Genomic DNA, 25,336 nt, shown 5'->3' on the forward strand with positions numbered 1-25,336 from the left:
GCTTTGACTATCCCTGGCCATTAGTGGGACAGTACTTGGTGCAGGTGACTGGGTCATCTGTACCCTGATGTGTAGTATAAAGTGGTATGTTGAAAAGTTGGTGATCAACACTACTCCCTCTACACTTAGCTGAAGATCCTGGATTTCCTAATTCAATGTGGAGAGAAATGACAGGAGAGTAAGCCAATTTTGTAGCCATTTTTTGTTTACCAGTCAACCCACTGAACTCATGTACATGGTTTTCAGGAAGCCGCATGGAACTGAGTAGCGCTCTTAGTCACAAATTAAAAGGTCTTCATGAATTAGATTGTCTCACACTCACTATGGGATCAAACCTTATGGTATATTTGCAGTGCTGTAGGAGGAGAAAAAAGGGATGACGTGACGCCCCTATAGAACATATGTTTGCAGAAGTTGGCACATCCTATGACTTTTTATTGTTCCATCTAAAATTTTAAGGCAGCGTTTCCGAACTGTGTAGGGTCTCTTTATGAAGGCAATGTATGCTGTAGGACAGTGCTCCCCAACACTGTCCTCAAGGCCCACTAACCGTGCATGTTTTGTGGAAATCCACCAAGATAGTTAATCATCTCTGTTGAGACACTGATTACCGTATATACTCGTGTATAAGCCAACCCGAGTATAAGCCGACCCCCTAACTTTGATTGTCAGTATTTGCCGAATGTAAAATCTTTCCTCTCCCTGATTTACATTCTGACATTTATCACATAGTGTGACATTTTTACTGCTGGCAGGTGATGTCAGTGGAAGAAGATACTGCTTGCATTTTTTTGGCAGTCGGAGACAGCTGTAATTTCCCACAATGCTACAAGGCTCCCACAGTGCGATGTCAGGACTACGGTCCTGACATCACACTGTGGGAGGGGTTTCACCACAATATCCGCCATACAGAGCCCCCGATGATCCGTTTGAGAAAAGATAAATATCTCTTATGGGAAAGGGGGTATCTGCTACTGATTGGGATGAAGTTCAATCCTTGGTTACAGTTCCTCTTTAAGTCTACTGTACATGTGTGCAGCGACATCTAAGCACGCATCACTCCGTGGAACAGCTGGGAGAGTCACGCTGTTAACGCTGAATGCATTAAATACATTTAGCTATAACTGTGATCCCTAGATCTGACTGCTGTGACGTCTGTACATTTAAAAAAAAAATTTGTATCAAATTGAGCTTTTTAAGGTTGTTTGTGATTTGCTAAAAAAACGGCCACCACTCCTGGAAGCCACTTTTTCCTGATGTCCCTCTTAACTTGGTAGCGGCCGTGATAGTGCAGTATCGGGGGTAGTGATGCGTCACTACCATGCGGCTATTGAAAGTCTCTGCCGTTACTACCGTGTTTCCCCGAAAGTAAAACCTACCCTTAAAGTAAGCCCTAGCAGATATCAAGCAGCGTGCCCGAAATATAAGTCCTCCCTGAAAATAAGCCCTAGTGGCAGCGGCAGTCCCGACCCGCACCCCAAGCCCCCCCTTATGGCGCCGCATTACCTCCTGCCAACCCCGCTTTAAGAAAGTTGCATCCCCCTGCTCATAGTCAGACCCCCAGCGGCAATTATTCAAACCGCAGATCAGCTGGGATCTGCGGTGATGGCAGCTACAGATTCACTGTAACGGCGCCTCTGTATACGGGAAGTGGCATCTCTGTGTACTTCCTGCATATGGAAGTACTGTTACAATGAAGCGCTAGCTGACTTCACCGCTGATCTTCAGTTTGCATTACGCTGCAGGGGGTCTGTCTATGAGCACTGGGATGCGACTTTCTGAAGGAGGGGGCCTGCACGAGGTAAAGCAGCCGGGGGGAAGCGGTGGGGGGGAACGACTTATGCACAAGTGGAATCTAGCTATGCAGGGAGGGGGGTTACCTGGCTCTTAAGGGGTTTATCTGGCCATAAACAAGGGGGATTTAGCAATACATTAGGGGTCTGTCAATAAACAAGGGGGGGATCTGGATATACACGAGGGGTGGGAGTCTGGCTGTACATTAGGTGGGTCTGGCCTGGCTAAAGGGGGTTCTGGCCATAGACTAGGGGAATCTGGCTATACACAAGGGGGTTTTTGCTATCCTTACAAAATATAAGACCTCCCTGAAAATAAGCCCTAGCACTTCTTTTGAAGAAAAAAATGACAATGTCTTATTTTCGGGAAAACACGGTAGGTAATGCATGCTACGCTGCCACTAGTGTGCCTCAAGGGATCATTAAGTCACGCTAATTAGTGCGCGGAAGAAAAGGTAAGGCCTCGTTCGCTTCTGTCCGCTTTTCAGCATCCTGTATCAATCTGTAACATTGATGTGCTGATAAAAAGCGGATTAGGTAGAAATGAGGCCTGACTCGTGCTGTTGCAGCGTGGAGTGGCTGGATAGTGTAATGGTTAAGGGCTCTGCCTCTGACACAGGAGACCTGGGTTCGAATCTGGGCTCTGCCTGTTCAGTAAGCCAGCACCTATTCAGTAGGAGGCCTTGGGCAAGACTCCCTAACACTGCTACTGCCTATAGAGCGCGTCCTAGTGGCTGCAGCTCTGGCGCTTTGAGTCCGCCAGGAGAAAAGCGCAATATAAATGTTCTGTGTTTGTTTGTTTGTGTTACTAATGGTGAACCTAGCCCATGATGTCTGCAGGAATAGCATGGTGATTGCCTTCAGTCTAACAATCTTTTCTCTCTTAGTTGGTGAGAATAGCCAAAGTTTTGGGAACCGAAGATCTGTATGACTACATTGATAAGTACAATATTGAACTGGATCCACGCTTCAATGATATTTTGGGCAGGTAAGCAATCATATACGTAATTACTGTTGACCATTGGGATCAAGATTTGGTCCCTTGGGGAAGATCCGGGTTCTGTGTGTTCTTTGTGTGGTGCGAAACAGTGGGAGGGGTAGGGAGGGAAAACAGATGACTTGACTGGAACACTATAGTAGGGGGTGTCAAGCTCAAATACAAAGTGGGCTGAAATTGAACCCAGGGTTTAACCATTTGAGGACCGTGGGCTTTACCCCCCCTTAAGGACCATGCACTTTTTTTCCATTCAGACCACTGCAGCTTTCACGGTTTATTGCTTGCTCATACAACCTACCACCTAAATGAATTTTGGCTCCTTTTCTTGTCACTAATAAAGCTTTCTTTTATTGCTATTTAATTGCTGCTGCGATTTTTACTTTTTATTATATTCATCAAAAAAGACATGAATTTTGTCAAAAAAATGACTTTTTTAACTTTCTGTGCTGACATTTTTCAAATAAAGTAAAATTTCTGTATACATGCAGCGCGAAAAATGTGGCCAAACATGTTTTTGATTTAAAAAAAAAAAAAAAAAACATTCAGCCTATATTTATTGGTTTGGGTAAAAGTTATAGCGTTTACAAACTATGGTGCAAAAAGTGAATTTTCCCATTTTCCAGCATCTCTGACTTTTCTGACCACCTGACATGTTTCATGAGGGGCTAGAATTCCAGGATAGTATAAATACCCCCCAAATGACCAAATTTTGGATAGAAGACATCCCAAAGTATTCACTGAGAGGCATAGTGAGTTCATAGAAGATATTATTTTTTTGTCACAAGTAAGCGGAAAATGACACTTTGTGACAAAAAAAAAAAGTTTCCATTTCTTCTAACTTGCGACAAAAAAAAATGAAATCTGCCACGGACTCACCATGCTCCTCTCTGAATACCTTGAGGTGTCTACTTTCCAAAATGGGGTCATTTGTGGGGTGTTTACTGTCCTGACATTTTGGGGGGTGCTAAATTGTAAGCACCCCTGTAAAGCCTAAAGGTGCTCATTGGACTTTGGGCCCCTTAGCGCAGTTAGGCTGCAAAAAAGTGCCACACGTGGTATTGCCGTACTCAGAAGTAGTATAATGTGTTTTGGGGTGTATTTTTACACATACCCATGCTGGGTGGGAGAAATATCTCTGTAAATGACAACTGTTTGATTTTTTTTTTTTACACACAATTGTCCATTTACAGAGATATTTCTCCCACTCAGCATGGGTATGTGTAAAAATACACCCCGAAACACATTATACTACTTCTCCTGAGTACGGCGATACCACGTGTGGCACTTTTTTGCACCCTAATTGCGCTAAGGGGCCCAAAGTCCAATGAGTACCTTTAGGATTTCACAGGTCATTTTTGTTTCAAGACTACTCCTCACGGTTTAGGGCCCCTAAAATGCCAGGGCAGTATAGGAACCCCACTAATGACCCCATTTTAGAAAGAAGACACCCCAAGGTATTCCGTTACGAGTATGGCGAGTTCATAGAAGATTTTATTTTTTTGTCGCAAGTTAGCGGAAATTGATTTTAATTGGTTTTTTTTCAGTGTCATTTTCCGCTAATTTGTGACAAAAAATAAAATCTTCTATTTCACTTTGTGAAAAAAAAAAAAACAATAAAAATCAATTTCCGCTAACTTGTGACAAAAAATAAAATCTTCTATGAACTTGTCATACACCTAACAGAATACCTTGGGGTGTCTTTTTTTCTAAAATGGGGTCACTTGTGGGGTTCCTATACCGCCCTGGCATTTTACGGGCCCAAAACCATGAGTAGTCTGGAAACCAAATGTCTCAAAATGATTGTTCAGGGGTATGAGCATCTGCAAATTTTGATGACAGGTGGTCTGAGGGTGCGAATTTTGTGGAACCGGTCAGAAGTAGGGTGGCCTTTTAGATGACAGGTTGTATTGGGCCTGATCTGATGGATAGGAGTGCTAGGGGGGTGACAGGAGGTGATTGATGGGTGTCTCAGGGGGTGGTTAGAGGGGAAAATAGATGCAATCAATGCACTGGGAAGGTGATCGGAAGGGGGTCTGAGGGTTTGGCCGAGTGATCAGGAGCCCACACGGGGCAAATTAGGGCCTGATCTGATGGGTAGGTGTGCTAGGGGGTGACAGGAGGTGAGTGATGGGTGTCTTAAGGTGTGATTAGAGGGGGGAATAGATGCAAGCAATGCACTGGCGAGGTGATCAGGGCTGGGGTCTGAGGGCGTTCTGAGGGTGTGGACGGGTGATTGAGTGCCCTAGGGGCAGATAGGGGTCTAATCTGATAGGTAGTAGTGACAGGGGGTGATTGATGGGTAATTAGTGGGTGTTTAGGGTAGAGAACAGATGTAAACACTGCACTTGGCGTCGGATCTGCAGGCGATCTATTGGTGTGGGTGGGTGATCAGATTGCCCGCAAGGGGCAGGTTAGGGGCTGATTGATGGGTGGCAGTGACAGGGGGTGATGGGTGATTGACAGGTGATCAGGGGGATAGATGCATACAGTACACGGGGGGGGGGAGGTCTGGGGAGAATCTGAGGTGTGGGGGGTGATCAGGAGGGAGCAGGGGGCAGTTTAGGGCTTTAAAAAAAAAAATAGCGTTGACAGAAAGTGACAGGGAGTGATTGATGGGTGATTAGGGGGGTGATTGGGTGCAAACAGTGGTCTGGGGGGTGGGCGGGGGGGTCTGAGGGGTGCTGTGGGCGATGCAGGGGGGGGGGGGGGGGAAATCAGTGTGCTTGGGTGCAGACTAGGGTGGCTGCAGCCTGCCCTGGTGGTCCCTCGGACACTGGGACCACCAGGGCAGGAGGCAGCCTGTATAATACACTTTTGTATACATTACAAAGTGTATTATACACTTTGTATGCGGCGATCTGGGTGCTAGTAACCCGCCGGCGCTTCCGAACGGCTGGCGGGTTACAGCGCGAGGGGGGTGGAGCCAATCGCCGGTGGCCGATCGCGTCACGAATGACGCGATCACGCCGCCCATGCCCCAACAAGAACCGCCGCCTCTGTGCATGCGGCGGTCCTTGCGGGATCCACTTGCCGGCCGCCTCTGTGCAGTGGGCGGTCGGAAAGTGGTTAAATTGTGGGCCAAATTCAATGTCTAGTGGCCCCCTCCCCAATTGTTTCTTGGTGTCTATTGGCTTCCTCCCCCATACAGTTCCCTTTTGTCTAGGGACCCCCATAAGGGTTCCCTGGTGATCTAGGTTTTCATCTATTATAGCTTACCTTGTGATCTAGAGTGGTCCAAACATAATGCAGAGTAGGAAAACCACTTGTGGGCCAGATTTTGACCTTTAGGATCCAGAGGCTCCCCCCTTAGGCAAGTATATCTTTTCATACCTGAGGTTCACTTGGGGCACACTTGAAAAATGCTAATGGCCACTTTCGGTATAGATCTGCTATAATGGTCCCAGTTACCATCTTGTACCTCTTCTTCCGGCAGACATTCCCGCAAGCGGTGGGAGCGGTTTGTGCACAGTGAGAACCAGCACTTGGTCAGTCCAGAGGCTCTGGATTTCCTGGATAAGCTGCTGCGATATGACCACCAGTCACGACTGACTGCTCGTGAAGCCATGGACCACCCTTACTTCTGTGAGTATCAAGCCCACCCCGCCAGTTTGGTTCCTCTTACTGAACTTCTGAAACTTGACTCCTTGTTTTTCCGTTGCAGTCCCTATTGTCAAGGACCAGACCCGGATGGGCTCCTCTAACATGCCCAGCGGCAGCACCCCAGTCAGTAGCGCCAGTATGATGTCAGGTCAGTCCCAGCCAAAGTCCAGTGTCCGTGACAAGTCAGGTCAGTCCTTGGCGGGTGTAGTTTGGCTCCCTCTGGTGATGGTTCCTTCAGCACTTTCTACCAATCGGCACTTTTTTTTTTTTTTATAACATAATGTGTAATTGATATCATGTCTCCTTCTAGCACATAACTGGGTTCATTTATAATGCCTGTAGCTGCTGCTAACTGGTTATTGCAGCTCAAACGGGATCCTTTTTGTGTTTGAGTATTAGCAATGTTCTATGAAAGGGGTTTAAGTGCAAACTCTGGATTTCACAGATGTTGCCTTAGTTACTTTTGTTTTTCAGCAAAATTTGTTCTGTAGACAGAATGGCACCCCCCTGCCTCTGTCACCTCTGACATGCATAGCTGTGAGGAGAAATGTTTACATTCGTAGTTTCACACCCGCTTCTGGTACGCCTTAAAGCAATAAACCTAGTCCAGAAAAGGGGTATTTATAATTCTAAAAATTCCAAACATACCTTGTGACATGGTGTAGAGTTGTAGGCCCTTCCACTTATGACTTTTTAAAGCTTAAAGTACTCCTGAAGTGAGAGGCATATGGCGGCTGCCATATTTATTTCCTTTTACACCATATCAGTTGCCTGGCATCCCAGTGATCTCTTTAACCGCTTGCGGAAGATGCTAGTTGAATTCTACGCACTGTGGTCAGTTTTCCCTGCCAGAGCGTAGGTTTAAACTTAATCAATATTGCGGGGTATCAACCTGAAATATTCAAATTCTGTCTCACCTATCGATACATATGAAACACAAAAGGGAAAATATAGGGAGCCTGAATTAATGCAATTTATCAAAATTTAATCACTTATTTAAATGCCATAAGAACACCACGAGTTTAAAAACAATTAAAAATCTCATTCATACAGCAAAACTACACCAGGCCGGCCAGGTTATTTCAAGAAGACTTCAGGTGCACCTATGTATCTAATGTTACCGGTATATTGCAGTAAAGGTCTTCAGGCCCCTTTAAATCCTGCGCAGTTGCTGTATATAGTCATCCCAAAGGCATATCTTCAATCCACCCTTATATTTATAGTGCCTCTATATAGTCACTCCATTATGGAACACCCCCATTACATGTAGCGTGGGCTACACCACCCTATCACGCCAGGCTTCCACCACAGCAGGTTAAACAAATAACATCCAGCAAATAAGGACTTGTGAACTGGCTTGCTTTAGCAATATCGTTTCATCAGCTCCACAACTTGTCTAGATACATCCACATATGGCTGGTACTCACGCGCCCTGACTGGTCAGCAGGGGCTGTCAGTCTTTTACATTGGCTCCGTCCAGGTCACTGGGCTACTGGGAGACCAAGACATCTCTTTGAAGATTAACCGCACAAGTCACTTCCATCCGGAACGAAGCCGGCAAGGGATGAGGGGCGGAGGCTCAGGGTGGATCGATGCCGCCGGAGACTCCGGCGGGATGACGTCACTGGACACGTGACGCGTTTCGCCAATAGGCTTCTTCAGACGTGTGCGCATGTGCCTGGGCATAGGGTCTAAGGAAAGGAAGGGGCAGGAGGGTCGGTTGGGGCGGCACCTCAGAGGAATCAGCAGGTGAATCCTCAGGACAAGAAAGTGAGGGTTCTGGTAAATCAGGCATTCTTAAAAAGACAGGGAAAAACATCAACAGAAATAGAAATAATAGGAGAAGAAAGCCAAAAAAGAAAAATGGTCAAAATAAAAATGGAGCACAAAATGGTGATGAGGATGATTTTTTAGACATAAATACAGAAGGAGAGGAAAACGTGGTAAGAAGAGAAGGCATGCAAACCCGGGGACAGCAGGGGAGGTGGGGCGGTTGCTCCTATTAGAGAATGCTAAACTCGATGTTATTAATTTAACTGATATACCCCTTAGTGAACCCCAGGTATCAGTTTTGCAACAAGGCCTATCTTTCTGCCCAAAACAAACAGGTTGTGAATTTGAGACATATAAAGACATAAAATTATTTTTGAGACGTGTCCTTTTGAAGAGGATGTACACTTCAACTCCGCCAGCTGGCGATACAGGTGAAGAATTGGATGAGATTGATAATTTGAATTTGAGCGATCTTCTCTATGAGGTAGAACACGGTGAAATTCCGCCCGTACTGCATACGAATTTACGCCCAAAATCTACCTTTATGCCCGCGTTGAGCAGTAATAAATACACATCCATGTTTATGGATTTAGTGGCTGAGGATTTGAAGTCGATAAATTGGAAGAAAAAAGGTGGACCGGACAATTTAAGTGTAGTGGAAAGGAAGGCTTTAGAGGAATTGCAGAATAATAAAGACATTGAGATTAAAAAGAGTGATAAGGGGGGTAACGTAGTGGTTATGGGGAAGGAAATGTATGAGAAGGAGGTAAAACGTCTGTTGAGTGACAAGAACACATATGAAAGAGTACGCAATAACCCCTTTAAGGAATTGGTAGAAAAGATCAATGACAAAATTATATGGGGTTATTTGGATGGAATTCTTTTGGAAAGGGAGATGAAGTTTTTGAAAATTGAGATTTATACTACGCCCACCTTTTATATATTGCCCAAAACCCATAAGGATATTAAAAATCCCCCAGGCCGTCCCATTGTTTCGGGCAACAATGGTCCTCTTGAGAAGGTCGCTCAGTTTGTAGAACAAAAGATTAAAGATATTGTGAAAAAATTGCCATCCTTTGTGATGGATACCAAAGCTGTCTTGGCGGAGATTGAAGGGGTACAGGTTGAGGAGGATTGCCTCTTGGTGGGGTTGGACGTGGAAGCTCTTTTCACGTCCATCCCCCACCAGAAGGGTTTGGAAGCTCTAAGTTATTATTTGGAGAGGAAATATAATGATCAACAGGCTCATTCTGAGTTTGTGTTAGATATGATGAGGCTCATTTTGAATTACAATTATTTTGAATTTAAAGGAGAGTTGTATCGACAGAAAAAAGGCGTGGCCATGGGAGCGGCGTGTTCCCCGTCCTACGCGTGCCTACACCTGGGCTTCTGGGAGGAGACCATGGTCAGGGGCATGCGTGGGTACCGGGAACACGTCGCCCTATGGCTAAGATATGTGGATGACATACTCGTAGTATGGAAGGGGACTGAGTCCCAATTGCACGAGTTTGTCGGAGAATTGAACAAAAATGATAGAGACATATTTCTAACGTACACTTACAGTAAAACTGAGATCTCCTTTTTAGATTTAAAAATCAAAAAGTTGGGGGATGTGCTGATCACGGGCACGTACCGTAAGGAGACTGCCGGTAATACCTTGCTGTCAGCTAAAAGTGCTCATTTGCCGTCGCAGAAATGGGCTGTACCTATAGGTCAGTTCATGCGATTACGACGCAACTGCAGCCAAATTGAGGATTTCAAAATGGAAGCTGAGGACCTCAAGATGAGGCTCTTAGCCAGAGGCTATCCTAGACATATAATCAATAAAGCCTATTATAAGGCATTATCAAAAAGAAGAACTGATCTGTTGGTAAACAGATCAGATGACAATTTAAAAGGAAATGATCCTGGATCGGTCAGAGTCGTGACCACCTATGGATCTCATTACAATGAAATAAGGGACATACTTGGCAGACATTGGCATTTGCTAGGTAGGGACCCGATTATTAAAAGTTTGGTGGGCGATTACCCCCATATGGCAGCAAGGAGGGGCAGAAACCTGTCAGACGTGCTCGTGAGCAGCGAATTTAAACCAAAAGATAGACCTGGTATGGTCAAAAGAAATAAAAAGGGAATGTTTCGTTGCTGTGATTGCTCTATGTGTCCATATATGGAAAAAGGAGATTCTTTTCCAAATTATGATGGCTCTGTTAATTATAGGATTAATGATTATATTGATTGTAACACGGAAAAGGTTGTTTACCAGCTGAGGTGTAGTTGCAATAAGGTCTATATTGGGAAAACATATAGACCTCTGAGAGATCGTATACAGGAGCATGTCAACAATATTAAAAACAGCTATGAAAAAAGTCCGGTTGCTATGCATTTTAAAATGGTCCATAATTCCAATCCTAGATGTTTGAAGGCAAAAGGAATTTATAAATTAAACATAAGTCCCAGAAGGGGGGACTTTGACCAGCAGTTGTTGAGGAAAGAGTCCTTTTGGATTTATCAATGCAACTCTATGCAACCATATGGGCTCAATAGTGACATGAACCTAAAAGTATTTTTGTAAAAATAATTCTGGCTGCCTTCTCAATAATGACCATTAGATGGAGTCTGCTCAGTTACGAAATCTCCATGGTAACACTTACGGAATTACGTATGTGGTGGGCGTAGTAATGGTCGCACATAAGAAGACCCTATGCCCAGGCACATGCGCACACGTCTGAAGAAGCCTATTGGCGAAACGCGTCACGTGTCCAGTGACGTCATCCCGCCGGAGTCTCCGGCGGCATCGATCCACCCTGAGCCTCCGCCCCTCATCCCTTGCCGGCTTCGTTCCGGATGGAAGTGACTTGTGCGGTTAATCTTCAAAGAGATGTCTTGGTCTCCCAGTAGCCCAGTGACCTGGACGGAGCCAATGTAAAAGACTGACAGCCCCTGCTGACCAGTCAGGGCGCGTGAGTACCAGCCATATGTGGATGTATCTAGACAAGTTGTGGAGCTGATGAAACGATATTGCTAAAGCAAGCCAGTTCACAAGTCCTTATTTGCTGGATGTTATTTGTTTAACCTGCTGTGGTGGAAGCCTGGCGTGATAGGGTGGTGTAGCCCACGCTACATGTAATGGGGGTGTTCCATAATGGAGTGACTATATAGAGGCACTATAAATATAAGGGTGGATTGAAGATATGCCTTTGGGATGACTATATACAGCAACTGCGCAGGATTTAAAGGGGCCTGAAGACCTTTACTGCAATATACCGGTAACATTAGATACATAGGTGCACCTGAAGTCTTCTTGAAATAACCTGGCCGGCCTGGTGTAGTTTTGCTGTATGAATGAGATTTTTAATTGTTTTTAAACTCGTGGTGTTCTTATGGCATTTAAATAAGTGATTAAATTTTGATAAATTGCATTAATTCAGGCTCCCTATATTTTCCCTTTTGTGTTTCGTAGGTTTAAACTTCCCCGCCAATAGTGCGCCTCTGCAGCCCACTCGTCTTGCTGTTGGTATGGCAGCAGAGTTCTGTGAGCTGGTCAGGAGCTGATTTCATGGACTCCAGACCATGTGATCAATGTGAGATAATGAGATTGGAGAACCACAAGCCTCTGCTGTCATAGCAATGGCAGCGAGTGAGTAAGCTGCAGTGTCAGTAGTGTAGTAGTGTGATTGCTGGTAGCGGCATTACTCTGGTAGGCACCATTTGTTTGTACCAGCAATCTCTGGAAGGTTCACGCAGTTAAAAAAAATCCAAATCCACTTACCTGGGGCTTCCTCCAGCCCGTGGCAGGCAGGACGCGCCCTCGGCTCCGCAAGCTCCCGGCGTTCTTCGGTGGCCAACCTGGCGAGGCCGGCTGCCAGGTCGGGCTCTTCTGCACTCCAAAATGCGCCTCACGGGGGGGGGGGGGGGTCGCTGACGTCAGCGCGCGCCCTCCAGCTGGCCAGGTCGGGTGCGCCACTGGGAGCCTGCGGAGCGGCGCCGAGGGCACGTCCTGCCTGCCACAGGCTGGAGGAAGCCCCAGGTAAGTGGATTTTTTTTTAATTTTACTGCGGATCTTCCCTTTAAAGGAGTTATCAGGCAAAAAAAAAAAAAAAAAAAGTTTCACCTACCTGGGGCTTCTACCAGCCCCAATGCAGCCATCCTGTGCCCTCGTAGTCACTCACTGCTGCTACAGTCCCCCGCCGTCAGCTAGTTTCGTTTTTGCCGACCTCGGGGTCGGCGGGGCGCATTGTGTACATTTCTACGCATTCCTGCTGATGCAGGAACATCAACACATACATGTTTACGCATTGGTGGTTCAATGCGTAAAAATGTATGTGTTGATGATCCTGCATCAGCGGGAATGCGTAAAAATGTACGCAATGCAATGAAAAACTAAATTAGCTGGCGGCGGGGGACTGGAGCAGCAGTGAGTGACAACGAGGGCACAGGATGGCTGCATGGGGCTGGTAGAAGCCCCAGGTCAGTGAAACTTTTTTTTTTTTGCGCCTGATAACTCCTTTAAGGGACCAAAGACTGCTGGGACTGAAGTGGTTAACTGTAGTCATATCTGAATCACACTCCTGAAACAAGCATGTAGCTAGTCCAGTCAGACTTCAGTCAAAAACACCTGATCTGCTGCATGCTTGTTCAGGGTGTATGGCTAATGAGGCAGATAAGCAGCACAGCGAGGCCTCCTATTGCCTTCTTGGGTCGCGGCTTAGCTTCTGGTTGCAGGAAGCTAACGGAGGCGGGCAGCGAGGGGACAGGCGAGGCAGGAGAAGCTGATTGGTAGGCTGCAGGTAAATAGGCTAGCGGCAAGCAGATTGTCGCTAGCCTGGCGCTATTTGTCATGGGGGGCAGCAGAGCCTGGGTGGACTAACGGCGGCAATAGGAGGACACAGAGGCATGTCATTGTGCACAAAACGTGCCTCTGTCCTATTAAGATTTTTTTTTTTTTTTTAAACACCTCTGGTTCTCTTTAAAGTAAGTCTGAAAAAAAAAAATAGAAACTTGCCTATGAAGAGGGAAATCTTACTCTATGCGCTTGTTCCCCTGCTTTCCACCCATTGAAATTATTCGACCAGCAGGTTGAATGTCTTTGGCCCTCCTCAGATGGCCTTTGGAAGTATTCGCATGCACAAGTACTTCTGAAGATGAGCTGATCCATACTGCACATGCTGCCTGTGCTTGTGAATGCGCAGTATAGATTGACCCGTCTTCTGAAGCAATCAGAGATGCCATTCCAAAGCTGCCTTTCTTCTGAGGAGTCAGAAAGACTTGTCCTTTCACAGCTGTCCCACTGGTGATATGACAAGACGGAGAGAGGGCCAGAGAAACTCTATATGGGATCCAGAGCCTTCCCTCTACATAAAGTAGTATCTAAAGAACTCCACCCATCACCATATGATATGGGTAGGTGTGTTTTAGTGTAATGTACTTCGCCACACAAATGCCATAAAAGATACATCCAAGATGATAAACAAAACGAGATCTACTTACCTGGGGCTTCTGGCAGCCGTTCTTTCCCTTGCTGCAGCTCCGGTGTGTGGGATCAGCTCCATAGACGCTGCCAACCTAACCTGGTCAGCATCTTTTGTGTGTGGCTGCACCGCTCACTATCGGGCTCATGTGGCCTGGAGTGCTCCAGACCACATGAGCGCGCAAGTGCAGAAGATCCCAACCTGAGGGCACACCGAAGCAGTGGAAGAAGCCCCAGGTAAGTAGATCACTTTTTTCAGCATCTCCGATGTATCTTATAACCATTGTGGGTTGTAATTTTTTTATTTTTTTTTTACCTCTGCAGAATGCTGGCCTGCTCTGCTCCCCACTGCATGTTCCCTGCAGCAATTAGATGCATCTGCTGAAACCCATAAGCTAGGAATACAATAGGCAGAAATGCTAACATTGCAGACATTTTTTTTCCGCAGCTAATGAGTCTATGGGCCGCATGTAAAAACGCACATATGTGCGTTTTACATTGTTTTTGAAAAAGCACAACTTGTTCATTATATTAAAAAATGCATATAAAAAGCACATAATGTATCACAAAGGAGATGCAGAGGTATGCGCTTTTGTATGCATTTGTGTGAAAAAAAAATTGCTGTAATGTATTCCCTTGATTAGGAAAATCTGACTCCCGTTGGGGGGGGGGGGGGGGGGGGGCTGGTGCCTGTCAAGCTCCGCTACAGAGTGCAGCTGACAGGCGGGGAATTTACTGCCTTCAGCTGATCACCGGATAGAGGCTTTACAGTAAAAAAATTGAACAGGACTTGTCCATGTCCTTCCTCATGGTGGGGGAGTTCTCGATATTCCTCTTTATTTTTAACAAAAGCAGTCTGTGCACAGGATCTATATACAGAGGTATATACAAGTTGTCAGCCTGCTTCTCAGCACACTATTTTGGCCGTTGGACTGAGCAACTGTTCTGTAAGTGCTTTTGTAAATGTTTTTTTAAAACAACAACTTGTATCTCTGGGGGGAGATGGTTTAGTCTAAAACCTGTCATTTTCACTGCCTACTATGACATTAACCTAGGGTAAAAAGTTATTTATAGTAAAAAAAAAAAGTAAAGGTACATTTATGTGTTTTAAATCTTACAATTTTTGCGCTGGTTGTCAGTCAATGCAAACTGTATGCAGCTTGGAATTGGGGCAATCAGAAGGAAGCACATTTGATTGGCCCAATATGAAGCTTCATACCATTTGCACCACATTGGCCATCTGTGCTATGTTTGCAGTATGGTGTCTTGGACAGTCTTCTGTGTCCTTCTAATGTGTTTTGTTCTTTCAGGGATTTCCACGGTGCCAACTCCCTCAGCTCTGGGATCTCTAGCTGGATCGCCCGTCATCTCTGCAACCAACACCCTGGGGACCCCTGTCGCAGCCACTGCCGGAGCCCCTCAGTAGGGATTTTTTGTCCTGGCGCCTGGTCACTAGAGGGCGAGCAGATCTGGAAGACAAAAAAAATTGAAACCGAAATCCTCCCCGACTCTCGGCCCCTCTTGTCTGACAAATATCCCACCTTTCAGTGGAGGGAGGGGGCTGCCCAAAGAGCAAGCAAGAGCCCCCCTGGACGCGCCGTGTCTGAGCAGTTGCTTGTGGATCTATAGTAGTTCTGTCATTATATATATATATAAAAGAAAAAAATATTATAGGCTGAAATTTTTTTTTCCTTTTGTTTGTTTTTTTTTTTTTTTTTTTTTTACACTTTTTTGTTAAGGCACTTGATTTACAGGTGCTTCTAATGTCTCTGGGCGGTGCTCCTGGACTTGGCCCTCTCATTGTACCCTGGATGTTTCCCAGACATTATTTTTACACTCATGTTCTACCGTTAAATCTCCCCACCCCACCTGATTTGTTTCTGTCCCCACCTGGATAGGAAGTGGCGATGAATGGATTTGCCATTGACATACTCACCTTGGCTGAATTGCGCTGTGTGGATGCTCAGGGCTGGAGTCTTCTTTAGGTCCTTTCTCCAGTTAACTTTTTATTTTTGAGATCAGGCAGTCCCAGCCTTCCTCCTGTTAGGTGTTGCACTTTTTTTTTCCGATGCCTACATTCGTACACTAAATGTCTCAGCCTGCCCCCCCATACACCGCTGAGGCAGTCATCTTGTTGGTGATGTAGGCCTCATCTGTCTATGGCGTACTAGTTTGCATTCCTCTAGTTTTCATTCCTCGTTCACGTCTGCAGCCGTAACAGAGAGCCGCAGAAATAGGCTGCACAATGTGCTGGCTTATCCCAAGCTGCTGCCCAGCAAAGGCCAGCCAGTAACGGGTCTTCTTACGCCCGCCTAACCCGCAGTGCATGTTGGGAGGTAAGCGGTCTGTTGCTCGCTAGTCAATCCTGCGCTCTTTCCAAAGAGAAAGCTGTCTGACGGAAGAAAGAATGTTTTTAGATCGGTTTACAATACCATTTTTTTTGGGGGGGGGGGGGGGGGGAGGTGGAGATAAAAAATATATATACACACACGTGTGTGTATATTTTTCATCCTTGGTTTGTTCTCCCTGCAGCCCCCAGGGGGTTCTATCACAAAGGGCTCCCAGAGTAATGAACCCCCCCTTCATATGAATGAGTGGGTTGTCCCATGAAGCCAACCCCTCTCATGTCTGAGTGGCACCCTGTTCTGTCTGTTGCCATACTTAATCTCACCACATGGAGCAGTCAAACTGACACTTGTTTTCCAAATCCAACCCACTCCCTCCCCTTCCTGTCCAGCGTGGGGACCAGTCTCATTGGAATACCTTCAACCCCTACCCCATCACCCCCACTATTTTTCACGCTAGTTCCCGCAGCAGGATACGCGTTCCAGTCCCTGCACCTGTATCCCTGTTGTCCAGCAAGGAGCGGCCCAAGTGACAGATGATGCTTTTTCCTTCACATGTGACAGATCTAATGTTGGAACTATTTGGTGTAAATAAACATGGTTTTATTTATCAAGGTTAGATTCTGTCCGCTGGCTCTTCCACTTTATTGGGTTACTGTATGATATTTGGGGGATGGGACAACGGGGGTGATGTGCAGGCATTACAAGGGTGCGTACAAACATCCAATTTTTATTGGCCAATTTTACCATTTCAGATTTTGATTACGGTGAACGGATTGTGCAGGTAGGGGCTCCTGCTACATGGAGATGTTAAAATTGGATGTGTGTATGCAGCCTACAGCCTGGTATACACACCCAATTTTGATCAACCTATTACCCAATTTTACCACATCCATATAGTGTGAGGGAAAACTGATATTTATTACTGCAAACAGATTGTGTAGGTAGGCCCACACTAAGAGGTGGGGAAATTGGCCAATTGTAATTTGATGTGTGTACATCATACTTAAAAGATGTGGGGCTTATAAAAAAAAAAAAAAAACAATTTGCTTACCTGGGGCTCCCACTAGCCCCTAGTAGCCTATGTGTCCCTCGCCTCATTCTAATAAAGCGGGTGCTTATACTTATCCAATTTTGATTGGCCATCATCAGAATCATACCACTTCCCTATAGTATGAAGTCTTTACTCACACAATATGTTCATTAATATTCCCTATCTTTTGGCCCTCATAGTACATAGAAGTGGTAAAATTGGTCAGCGATTGGCCAATCAAAATTGGATGTATGTACCAGGCTTAAGAGTACATCTGGGTGACGAGCTCCTCTTCAGCTGTGCATGGCAGCCATGAAATGCAAGTAAGGCCAATGCTTCCTTCCTGCTACTGGTCTCTGCATATTAATATTGTAATACTAACATTTGTATAGCGCTTTTCTACTGCCGGACTCAAAGCGCTCAAGAGCTGCAGCCTCTACTATGAACAGATTGTGTTGTTAAACCTTCATACGAGAGTAAGGCTCGGTCCACATTTGTTTTAAAAAAGTATATGCGTGGCTCCCTTTTTTGGCACGGAGCAAAACCTGAGCCACGGATACCAATGTTAAGAATAGCGGCACATACTTCATAAACGGATCAGGGCGCAGGCCCTCCCTCCCTCCCTCACATGGGTCTCCCTGATCCCCCTCCAGCTATAGTATCGGCAAAAGTAATTAAGGACCAAAAAGACCTCTCACTGAAATGCTATGCTAAACAGAAAGCTATTTGTGATTATTCAGGTTGGAGTGAGTATATGATGTCCCACAATGCATCACTGCTGAACATGCAAATTATCCCTTTGTTACAATTCACAAGCTAACACATTGCATTCTTGTGCTTCTTGAGCTTTAGCTTTAAGAGGCAACAAAGGGACAATTTGCATATTCAGCAGTGATGCATTGTGGGAGACATGCTCACTCCAACCTGATAATCCCAAATACCTTCTGTTTTAAGATGGCAATTTTCTGTTTTTACTACAAGGAGATGGTAAAATTGGCCAGTCAAAATTGAAGCTGTAAGGACAACTGAAATAAAAAGTATATGGATGCAGTCATATTTATTTACTTTTAAGCAGTACCAGTTGCCTGGCTGTCCTGCTGATCCTCTGCCTCTAATACTTTAGCCATAGCCCCTGAACAAGCATGCAGCAGATCAGACGTGTCCCACATTACTGTCAGATATGACAAGATTGGCTGCATGCTTGTTTCTGGTGTAATTCAGTCACTGCGGCCAAATAGACCAGCAAGGCTGCCAGGCAACTGGTATTAAAAGGAAAAAAAATATGGCAACCTCTATATCCTTTTCACGTCACTAATTTTTTTTTTGGGGGGGGGGGGGGGGGGGGGTTTGTAAAAAAAAATATCCAAACGCTCAAAGGTTTATTGTATAAAATAAAATTGAGTCACATATTCTCGATCATTTTACTAGTGGAACTTTACATTGCAGCACGGTGGCGTAATGTTTAGCACTCTCGCCTTGTAGCGCTGGGTCCCCGGTTTGAATCCCAGCCAGGCCACTATCTGCAAGGAGTTTGTATGTTCTCCCTGTCTGTGTGGGTTTCATCCGGGCACTCAGGTTTTCTCCCACATCCCAAAAACAGCTAAGTTAATTGGCTCCCCCCTAAATTGGCCCTAGACTACAGTACTTACACTACATAATACATACCTAGACATATGACAATAGTAGGAATTAGATTGTGAGCTCCTTTGAGGGACCGTTCGTGACAAGACTATATATAGATATATATATAGATATATATATATATATATATATATATAGATAGATATATATATATATATATATATATATATATATATATATATAGATATATATATAGATATATATATATATATATATATATATATATATATATATATATATATATATATATATATATATATATTCTGCGTAAGATGTCGGGGCTATATAACTACTAAATAATAAATTGCACATGAGTAACTGACATATAGGGGCGGGTGGTGCACACAGCTAGTGTATTAAAGCAGTCATGATCGGTTGTTAGAATTTAAAAGTCCATCCCCATATATTGCTGTTGCTCCTTCTAACTGCTCGGTGGCACTGTTTGGTAGGAAAACTATAGGCTCTGTCCAGTTCTGTGAGAAGGCAGTTTGTTTTGTTTGTTTTTTTACACATATTTGCAGAACCCAGAATGGGGCAATAAAGAAAGCAGGACTGTAGCAACCCCTCGGCCTGCAGTTCCTGCACGTTGGGATTTAAGGGGGGGGGAGGGGTACTGAGGCTGGACATGGCATTTTTGGTAATGTCACTGTATTGGCTACCCTGAAATGAAGAAAGGAATTACTATGATTTCCTTTGGTAAAAGCCTCTTTCCTTGCCGCTGTGCTGAGCCTCTGACTCCTAGGCCTGTATGCAATTCACTTTTTCTCCTGACTTCTCTCCAAGGAGATCATTTTTCATCTCTTTAACATAACTTTTCAGCATTTTGCAATTTAAAAATTAGGTGAAACATTACTATTAAAATAATTCTGAATATTTTCTTGGTTGCTTATGGATTAAATTATTATTGACAAGTTGTGAAAATATAATAATAATCCGAACATTTGTATAGCGCTTTTCTCCTGTCGGACTCAAAGCGCTCAAGAGCTGCAGCCACTGGGACGCGCTCAAGAGGCCACCCTGCAGTGTTAGGGAGTCTTGCCTTGAACTCCTTACTGAATAGGTACTTGACCTAGCCAGGATTCGAACCCTGGTCTCCCATGTCAAAGGCAGAGCCCTTAACCAGTACACTATCCAGCCACTGCAGATATCACAAATGAGAAAAAGTTAATTGCATATGGGCCCTAATATCTCCTGAATCGCTGAGCTACATATTCGCTGGTGTGCAATGCAGACCTTGCTGGGTGTCTGCATCAGGGCTGTGGCATCAGTACAAAAATTATCAGAATCTGACTCCTCAGTTTCTGAAACCCAAAATGACTCCAACTCTGCCTCCTTAGGGCTGGTTCACACGAGCTTCTGCCTCAGCGCCACGCTTAAACGACAGTGTTTAGAAGCTAGCTTTTGGGGAGCCTTCAAGGCTAGCAGTTCGGGTCTCTGCACTTGTTTCCCGACGTTATCCGCCTCTGAAAGCAAAATCTTGCTTTCAAGATGCCACGCCGGGATCTACTGCCCAGGCTTTCATAAGTCTGCAACAGCTTGTCCTGAACATTCCCATTTACTTGAATGAGACAGCAGTAGATCCCAAAAACTGCAGCGTGCGAAATGCAGCGTTTAACGCCGCAAAAATGCTTGTGTGAACCAGCCTTAAGGGCCCGTTCACACTTAGAACCGCAGAACGCTTTGCGGGAGTTATTTTCCCGTGAATGGCGCAAAAAATCACGACACTGCGGCGGTTGTGGAGCGATCGCGATTAGCATGCTTTGCAGGCTAATCACGATTGCTAATCGCGGAGCGCTCGTCGCTGGCAAACCGCTGCATGCAGCACGGTTGCGGTTATCGCTAACCGCGGCAATGGGAACACTAGAGATGCCTACAATGTGTAGCGGTTTTGACAAAACTGCTAGTGGTTTGCCCTGAGCGGGAATCGCGCGATTCCCGCTCAGGTGAGAACGGGCCCTCAGTCTTATACTTACCAGGGCTGTGGAGTCAGTACAAAAATCATCTGACTCCTCAGTTTATGAAACCTTCAACTCCCAGTACCCAAAATTGCTCCCAACTCCACAGCCCTGGTCTGCATTTGGACAGCTGTTTTTCTATGACTTCCATTCAGGTTACTTGTATGTATGTGGGATATTTTCTTTCCTATAGAAGCCATATAAGTCTGTGCTGGAGAGATGGGGCTCAGTTTTGCTTAGCCGTAATGTATATCATTCCCATTTCTAGTTTGGGGTGATGAGAAAATGTATGCAGTTTGAAAACGGCCCAATGACATGCAGCAGCTGTTAAGATGCCAAATCCAAATGTATGTAAATTTTAACAATCCCCGCTTTTCAAATGGATGCAATCTACTCACTACTATTACACTCTTGCCCCTTATTTCATTCCTTCCTATGTAACCCAGGAAGCCACTTGAATGGCTGGTGCACCCCAAAAGCATTTCTGAGAGGTTTTCTTTTAAACTCTTGTGGTTGAAAATCGCTTGGCTAATGTATTTGAATGGGATGGAGCACAACAGAGCGATTCGTTTTTTCCCCCCAAACGCAAACTGTGGTCCTGTAGCATTTTTGCGGATTTCTGAGGTGATTCAGCCTCAATGTTAAAGGGATACTGTAGGGGGGTTGGGGGAAAATGAGTTGAACTTACCCGGGGCTTCTAATGGTCCCCCGCAGACATCCTGTGCCCGCACAGCCACTCACTGATCAGAATCAATTTATTCAGAATCAGAATCAATTTATTTTCGCCAAGTAAGTGCACCTACAAGGAATTTGTCTTGGCAGTTGCTTAACAAACACAAACAAAAACAATACAAGGACAGACAGTGTGAATATTACAAGTTAAGGACATTATAAGTATAGTGGCAGTAAGCAATGTGAGAATTGTTCATGTTTAGTTCTGTGCTGATTACTTTCAGTCCTAGCAGCTCTAACGTGGTTCAGCATTAAGTATGGCTACCGCTTGAGGAAAAAAACTGTTCCTGTGTCTAGAGGTTTTGATAGCGATTGACCAGAATCTTACTCCTGAAGACATGCGCTGGAAGATGGAGTGAGCTGGGTGAGAGGGGTCAGAGGCAATTTTGGTTGCTCTCTTTCTGCACCTGCTAGTGTAAAGATCCTGCAGGGAAGGTAAGCTACAGCCAATTATCCTTTCCGCTGATCGGATGATGCGCTGCAGCCTCCCCTTTTCTAATGCTGAGCAGGAGCTGAACCATACAGTCATGGATGATGTTATGGTGGATTCGATGATTGCAGTGTAGAACTGCACCATTAGATTTTGAGGTAGGCCAAACTTTTTCAGCTGCCGCAGATGGTACATTCTCTGTTGTGCTTTCTTGACAATAGTGGCGGTGTTGTTGTCTCATTTTAAGTCGTTTGAGATCGTGGACCCAAGAAACTTGAATGACTCTACTTGGGTTATTGTGGATCCATTTATGGTTAAGGGGAGGTGCTGGGGGGGGGGGGAGAGATCTCCTAAAGTCTATTATCATCTCCATGGTTTTGAGAGCATTTAGTTCCAAGTTGTTGCTGCTGCACCAGGAGGAAAGCTGTCCCACCACATGCCTGTATGCAGACTCATCCCCGTTTTGAATGAGACCAACAACTGTTGTGTCGTCTGCAAACTTCAGAACCTTAACAGATGGATCTGTGGAGATGCAGTCATTGGTGTAAAGTGAGTACAGCAGTGATGCTCCGGCCTCGCCTCCGGTTCACTTCTGGAATTTCAGACTTTAAAGTCTGAAAACCACTGCGCCTACGTTGCCGTGTCCTCGCTCCCCCTGATGTTACCAGGAGCGTACGGCGCAGGCACAGACCATACTGGGCTTGTGCTATACACTCCTGGTGACATCAGCGGGAGCGAGGACATGGCAATGCAGGCGCAGTGGTTTTCAGACTTTAAAGTCTGGAATTTCAGAAGTGAACAGGAGGCGTGGCTGGAGCTTTCGGGAGTGGCTGTGCAGGCACAGAATGTCTGCGGGGGACCATTAGAAGTCCTGGGTAATTTCAACTCATTCCCCCCCCCCCCCCCCCCCTACAGTATCCCTTTAAATATAGGAAAGTGGAAAATTGCTCTGAAAAGTGCTAGATTAGAGCGATTTTTGTTGCAGAAGCTGTTCAGTTACAGCTCTACTGTAACAAAAATAAACTATGCTACAACAAAACGCTAGGCATGTGTAGAAAATTGCTCTACACATGGCTAGAAATGCTCTGAAAAAAAATTGCGGGTATGCTAGTGGTTTTTGGTGTGCACTGGGCTGCCGAAGAGTAGATGCCATCCACCTCCCCTGCCTGCAATCTCTGATGATGCTGCGTGATATGACCATTTCAAACTGCTCCCCCATTGAAGGGGAACTGGTAGTGAATGTACTCTGCTCTTGCCACTAACCTGCTGCAGAAAGCACTTAAACCGGCGAGCCTATTGGCCACACATGTTTACAGTAGGCTGTATGTTTGACACGTGGTGTAGACTAAAAATATATGTTCAGAGCTGTGCTCATCTCTGCAGAGACCTTATAGTGTCCCCTGGGGAGGAGGAGGGGGGGGGGGGGGAATTACCTTGGAAGGGGGAAAGCCTCTGGATTCTAATGAGGTTTACCCCACCGCTCTAATGCTGCCCTAGTGGCACCCAAAAATAGAGATTGTCCTGCCTAGAAAAACACATGGAGAAATGTGATCCGTTTGATCAGCTTATTTGTAAGGTTCTGATTTGCTTTGATGACTTCCTGTTCCTGGTTCAATGCATGGCCATTATAACATAAAGAGGTAGCGCCACTAGGGACTCACAATACACATCACACTATCTAGAGTTATTCAGTACAATGTAACAGCAGTCTCTGATTATTCAGTACAGTATGCAGCAGTCTCTAATGGCAACTTGATCACAATATCTTCATCAATACTTCATTTTCCTATGGGTAGATAGGTAGTCTCCACCACACCCTTTGTGCCAGACTCACCGTCTGCTGAGACCCCCACACGGGTCAAATAACGCCTTGGGACCGTTACCGGGTCGTCCCCCACCTCTCTGGCATATGATTGGATCACCAACAGGTTGATTATCTTCCTTGTATGTATTATTCGTTTCCCAGACCCTCAATAAAAAGGCTTCTCATAGTGTAAAACTGTTAGGCATTTATTAACTTATAAAAACAATTTGCACTCACATATTCCGTAGTTTAAAAATAGGCACAGAGTTTTGCTTGAGGCGGGCTTTCCCCTGCTACGTTGGCCGCAGGCAGGCTGATTCTTGTATTCCCTCCGTGTGTTACACCGCTGGTGCACGCTCCCCTCGGCTACACTCCACGTGGGACGCCTGCCTATTAGTGTCCGCTTCCTGCTCGCGTGGTTAGGCTCCGCCCAACATGTTTCGTCATCATATGACTCATCAGGGACACGGGCCAACCACGCTTCAGGGTTTAAGTAGCATATATTCCTCTCCGTCCCACCTTCTCACTCAGCGTCCAATGGGATCTCGGATCCCCTCCGTGTACTATCCCATATGCTCCCCTATGCGCCAGCCTACCTGCTGCTGTCGGGGGAAATTCCGCCGCGCGCAGATCACATACTGAATTCCGCCGCGCACGGATCACATGTTAAAGGGTAACCCCGTATCAACATATACACAATTTTCACCAGTCAATAAGTCTATCTACAACCACATTCTGCATGTATTGTCCTTCCCTACCTACAATACCTCATTCCTCACACTGCATGCACGAACATGTTAATAATTACACACCTGAACAATATACATTTGGTTATTGTGAACCTAAAATTCAAACCATGTTATAAAACATTAAAATGTGAAATAATTAATAAAAACGATAAGAGAGAACTAAAAACATACAAATAGTGGTTGAACCTCCCTGAGTAAGCAGCAATACAACATAGAATTGGACAGATTGGTCCAGGACAGAGAGGCATACACCTTGATGAGTGGTGACCCCACTGGAGTGTATATGCAGGAATTGAGGATCATTTTAAAGGAAGGCTTGGATAAAGGGTACATCAGTGATGGGGAATTTAGGTACCTCATTCCTGATGTGCCAAAAGTACCTATCATTCACCAGGTCCCAAAAATCCACAAGAATAGAGAGAACCCCCCCTGGGAGACCTATAATTAGTGGCATAGGTTCGGTGACCCATAGGTTGGGACAGTACCTGGATGAATTTTTGCATCCTCTGGTGGAAAAATTATCCAATGTTTTAAAGGACACTACGCATATGCTGCAAAAACTTGAAACTGTTGAAATGGGGGAGGGTGACATCATGGTGACAGCTGATGTCGCCTCCTTATATACCAATATAAAACATGATCTAGGCTTGGAGGCAGTTAAATATTATATGGACAGGGATGACAGCATGAAGGATGAGCAAAAGGGATCAATGCAAAGAAAAGGATTTTTTGTTTTATCTCAAGCTGTCTCTTACTGTTTAAGTGCTTCAGAAATCAGGAGTGTAGTTTACCTGGTGGGTCGAGGAGCTCTTTTACATAGATAACTCAAGTTTTTTAACTCTTCTTGTAATGGAAAACAATATGGGACTTTTCTTTGCCATTAATGTTCTATTTCTTAACTGTTCTATACATACAATTCATTATCTCATAAGTTTATTTTTGCTTCAAGCCAATTCACCATGCTGCAAGGTTTCTGCCTTAGTTAGAAACCGTCCCTACTCAAGCCAATACCAC

General features: G+C 45.2%; 1 protein-coding gene across 7 annotated transcripts in view; it reads left to right on the plus strand.

Annotated features, from left to right (window-relative positions):
• CSNK2A1 (casein kinase 2 alpha 1) overlaps positions 1–16,597 on the plus strand; it is a 242,837-nt gene extending 226,240 nt beyond the window's left edge. For 6 of the 7 annotated variants that reach the window (XM_068262805.1, XM_068262806.1, XM_068262809.1 and 3 more), the window contains 4 exons: positions 2,681–2,781; positions 6,224–6,372; positions 6,452–6,577; positions 14,944–16,597. In XM_068262805.1, the coding sequence (XP_068118906.1) occupies positions 2,681–2,781; positions 6,224–6,372; positions 6,452–6,577; positions 14,944–15,059 (492 nt within the window). In that variant the 3' untranslated portion in view covers positions 15,060–16,597. The remainder of the gene's footprint in view (positions 1–2,680; positions 2,782–6,223; positions 6,373–6,451; positions 6,578–14,943) is intronic. The other variant, XM_068262810.1, reaches the window with a different exon arrangement.
• Positions 16,598–25,336: the final 8,739 nt, after the last annotated feature.

This window comes from Hyperolius riggenbachi, chromosome 12 (assembly GCF_040937935.1).
Source record: "Hyperolius riggenbachi isolate aHypRig1 chromosome 12, aHypRig1.pri, whole genome shotgun sequence".
In the NCBI taxonomy this organism is placed as follows: Eukaryota; Metazoa; Chordata; class Amphibia; order Anura; family Hyperoliidae; genus Hyperolius; species Hyperolius riggenbachi.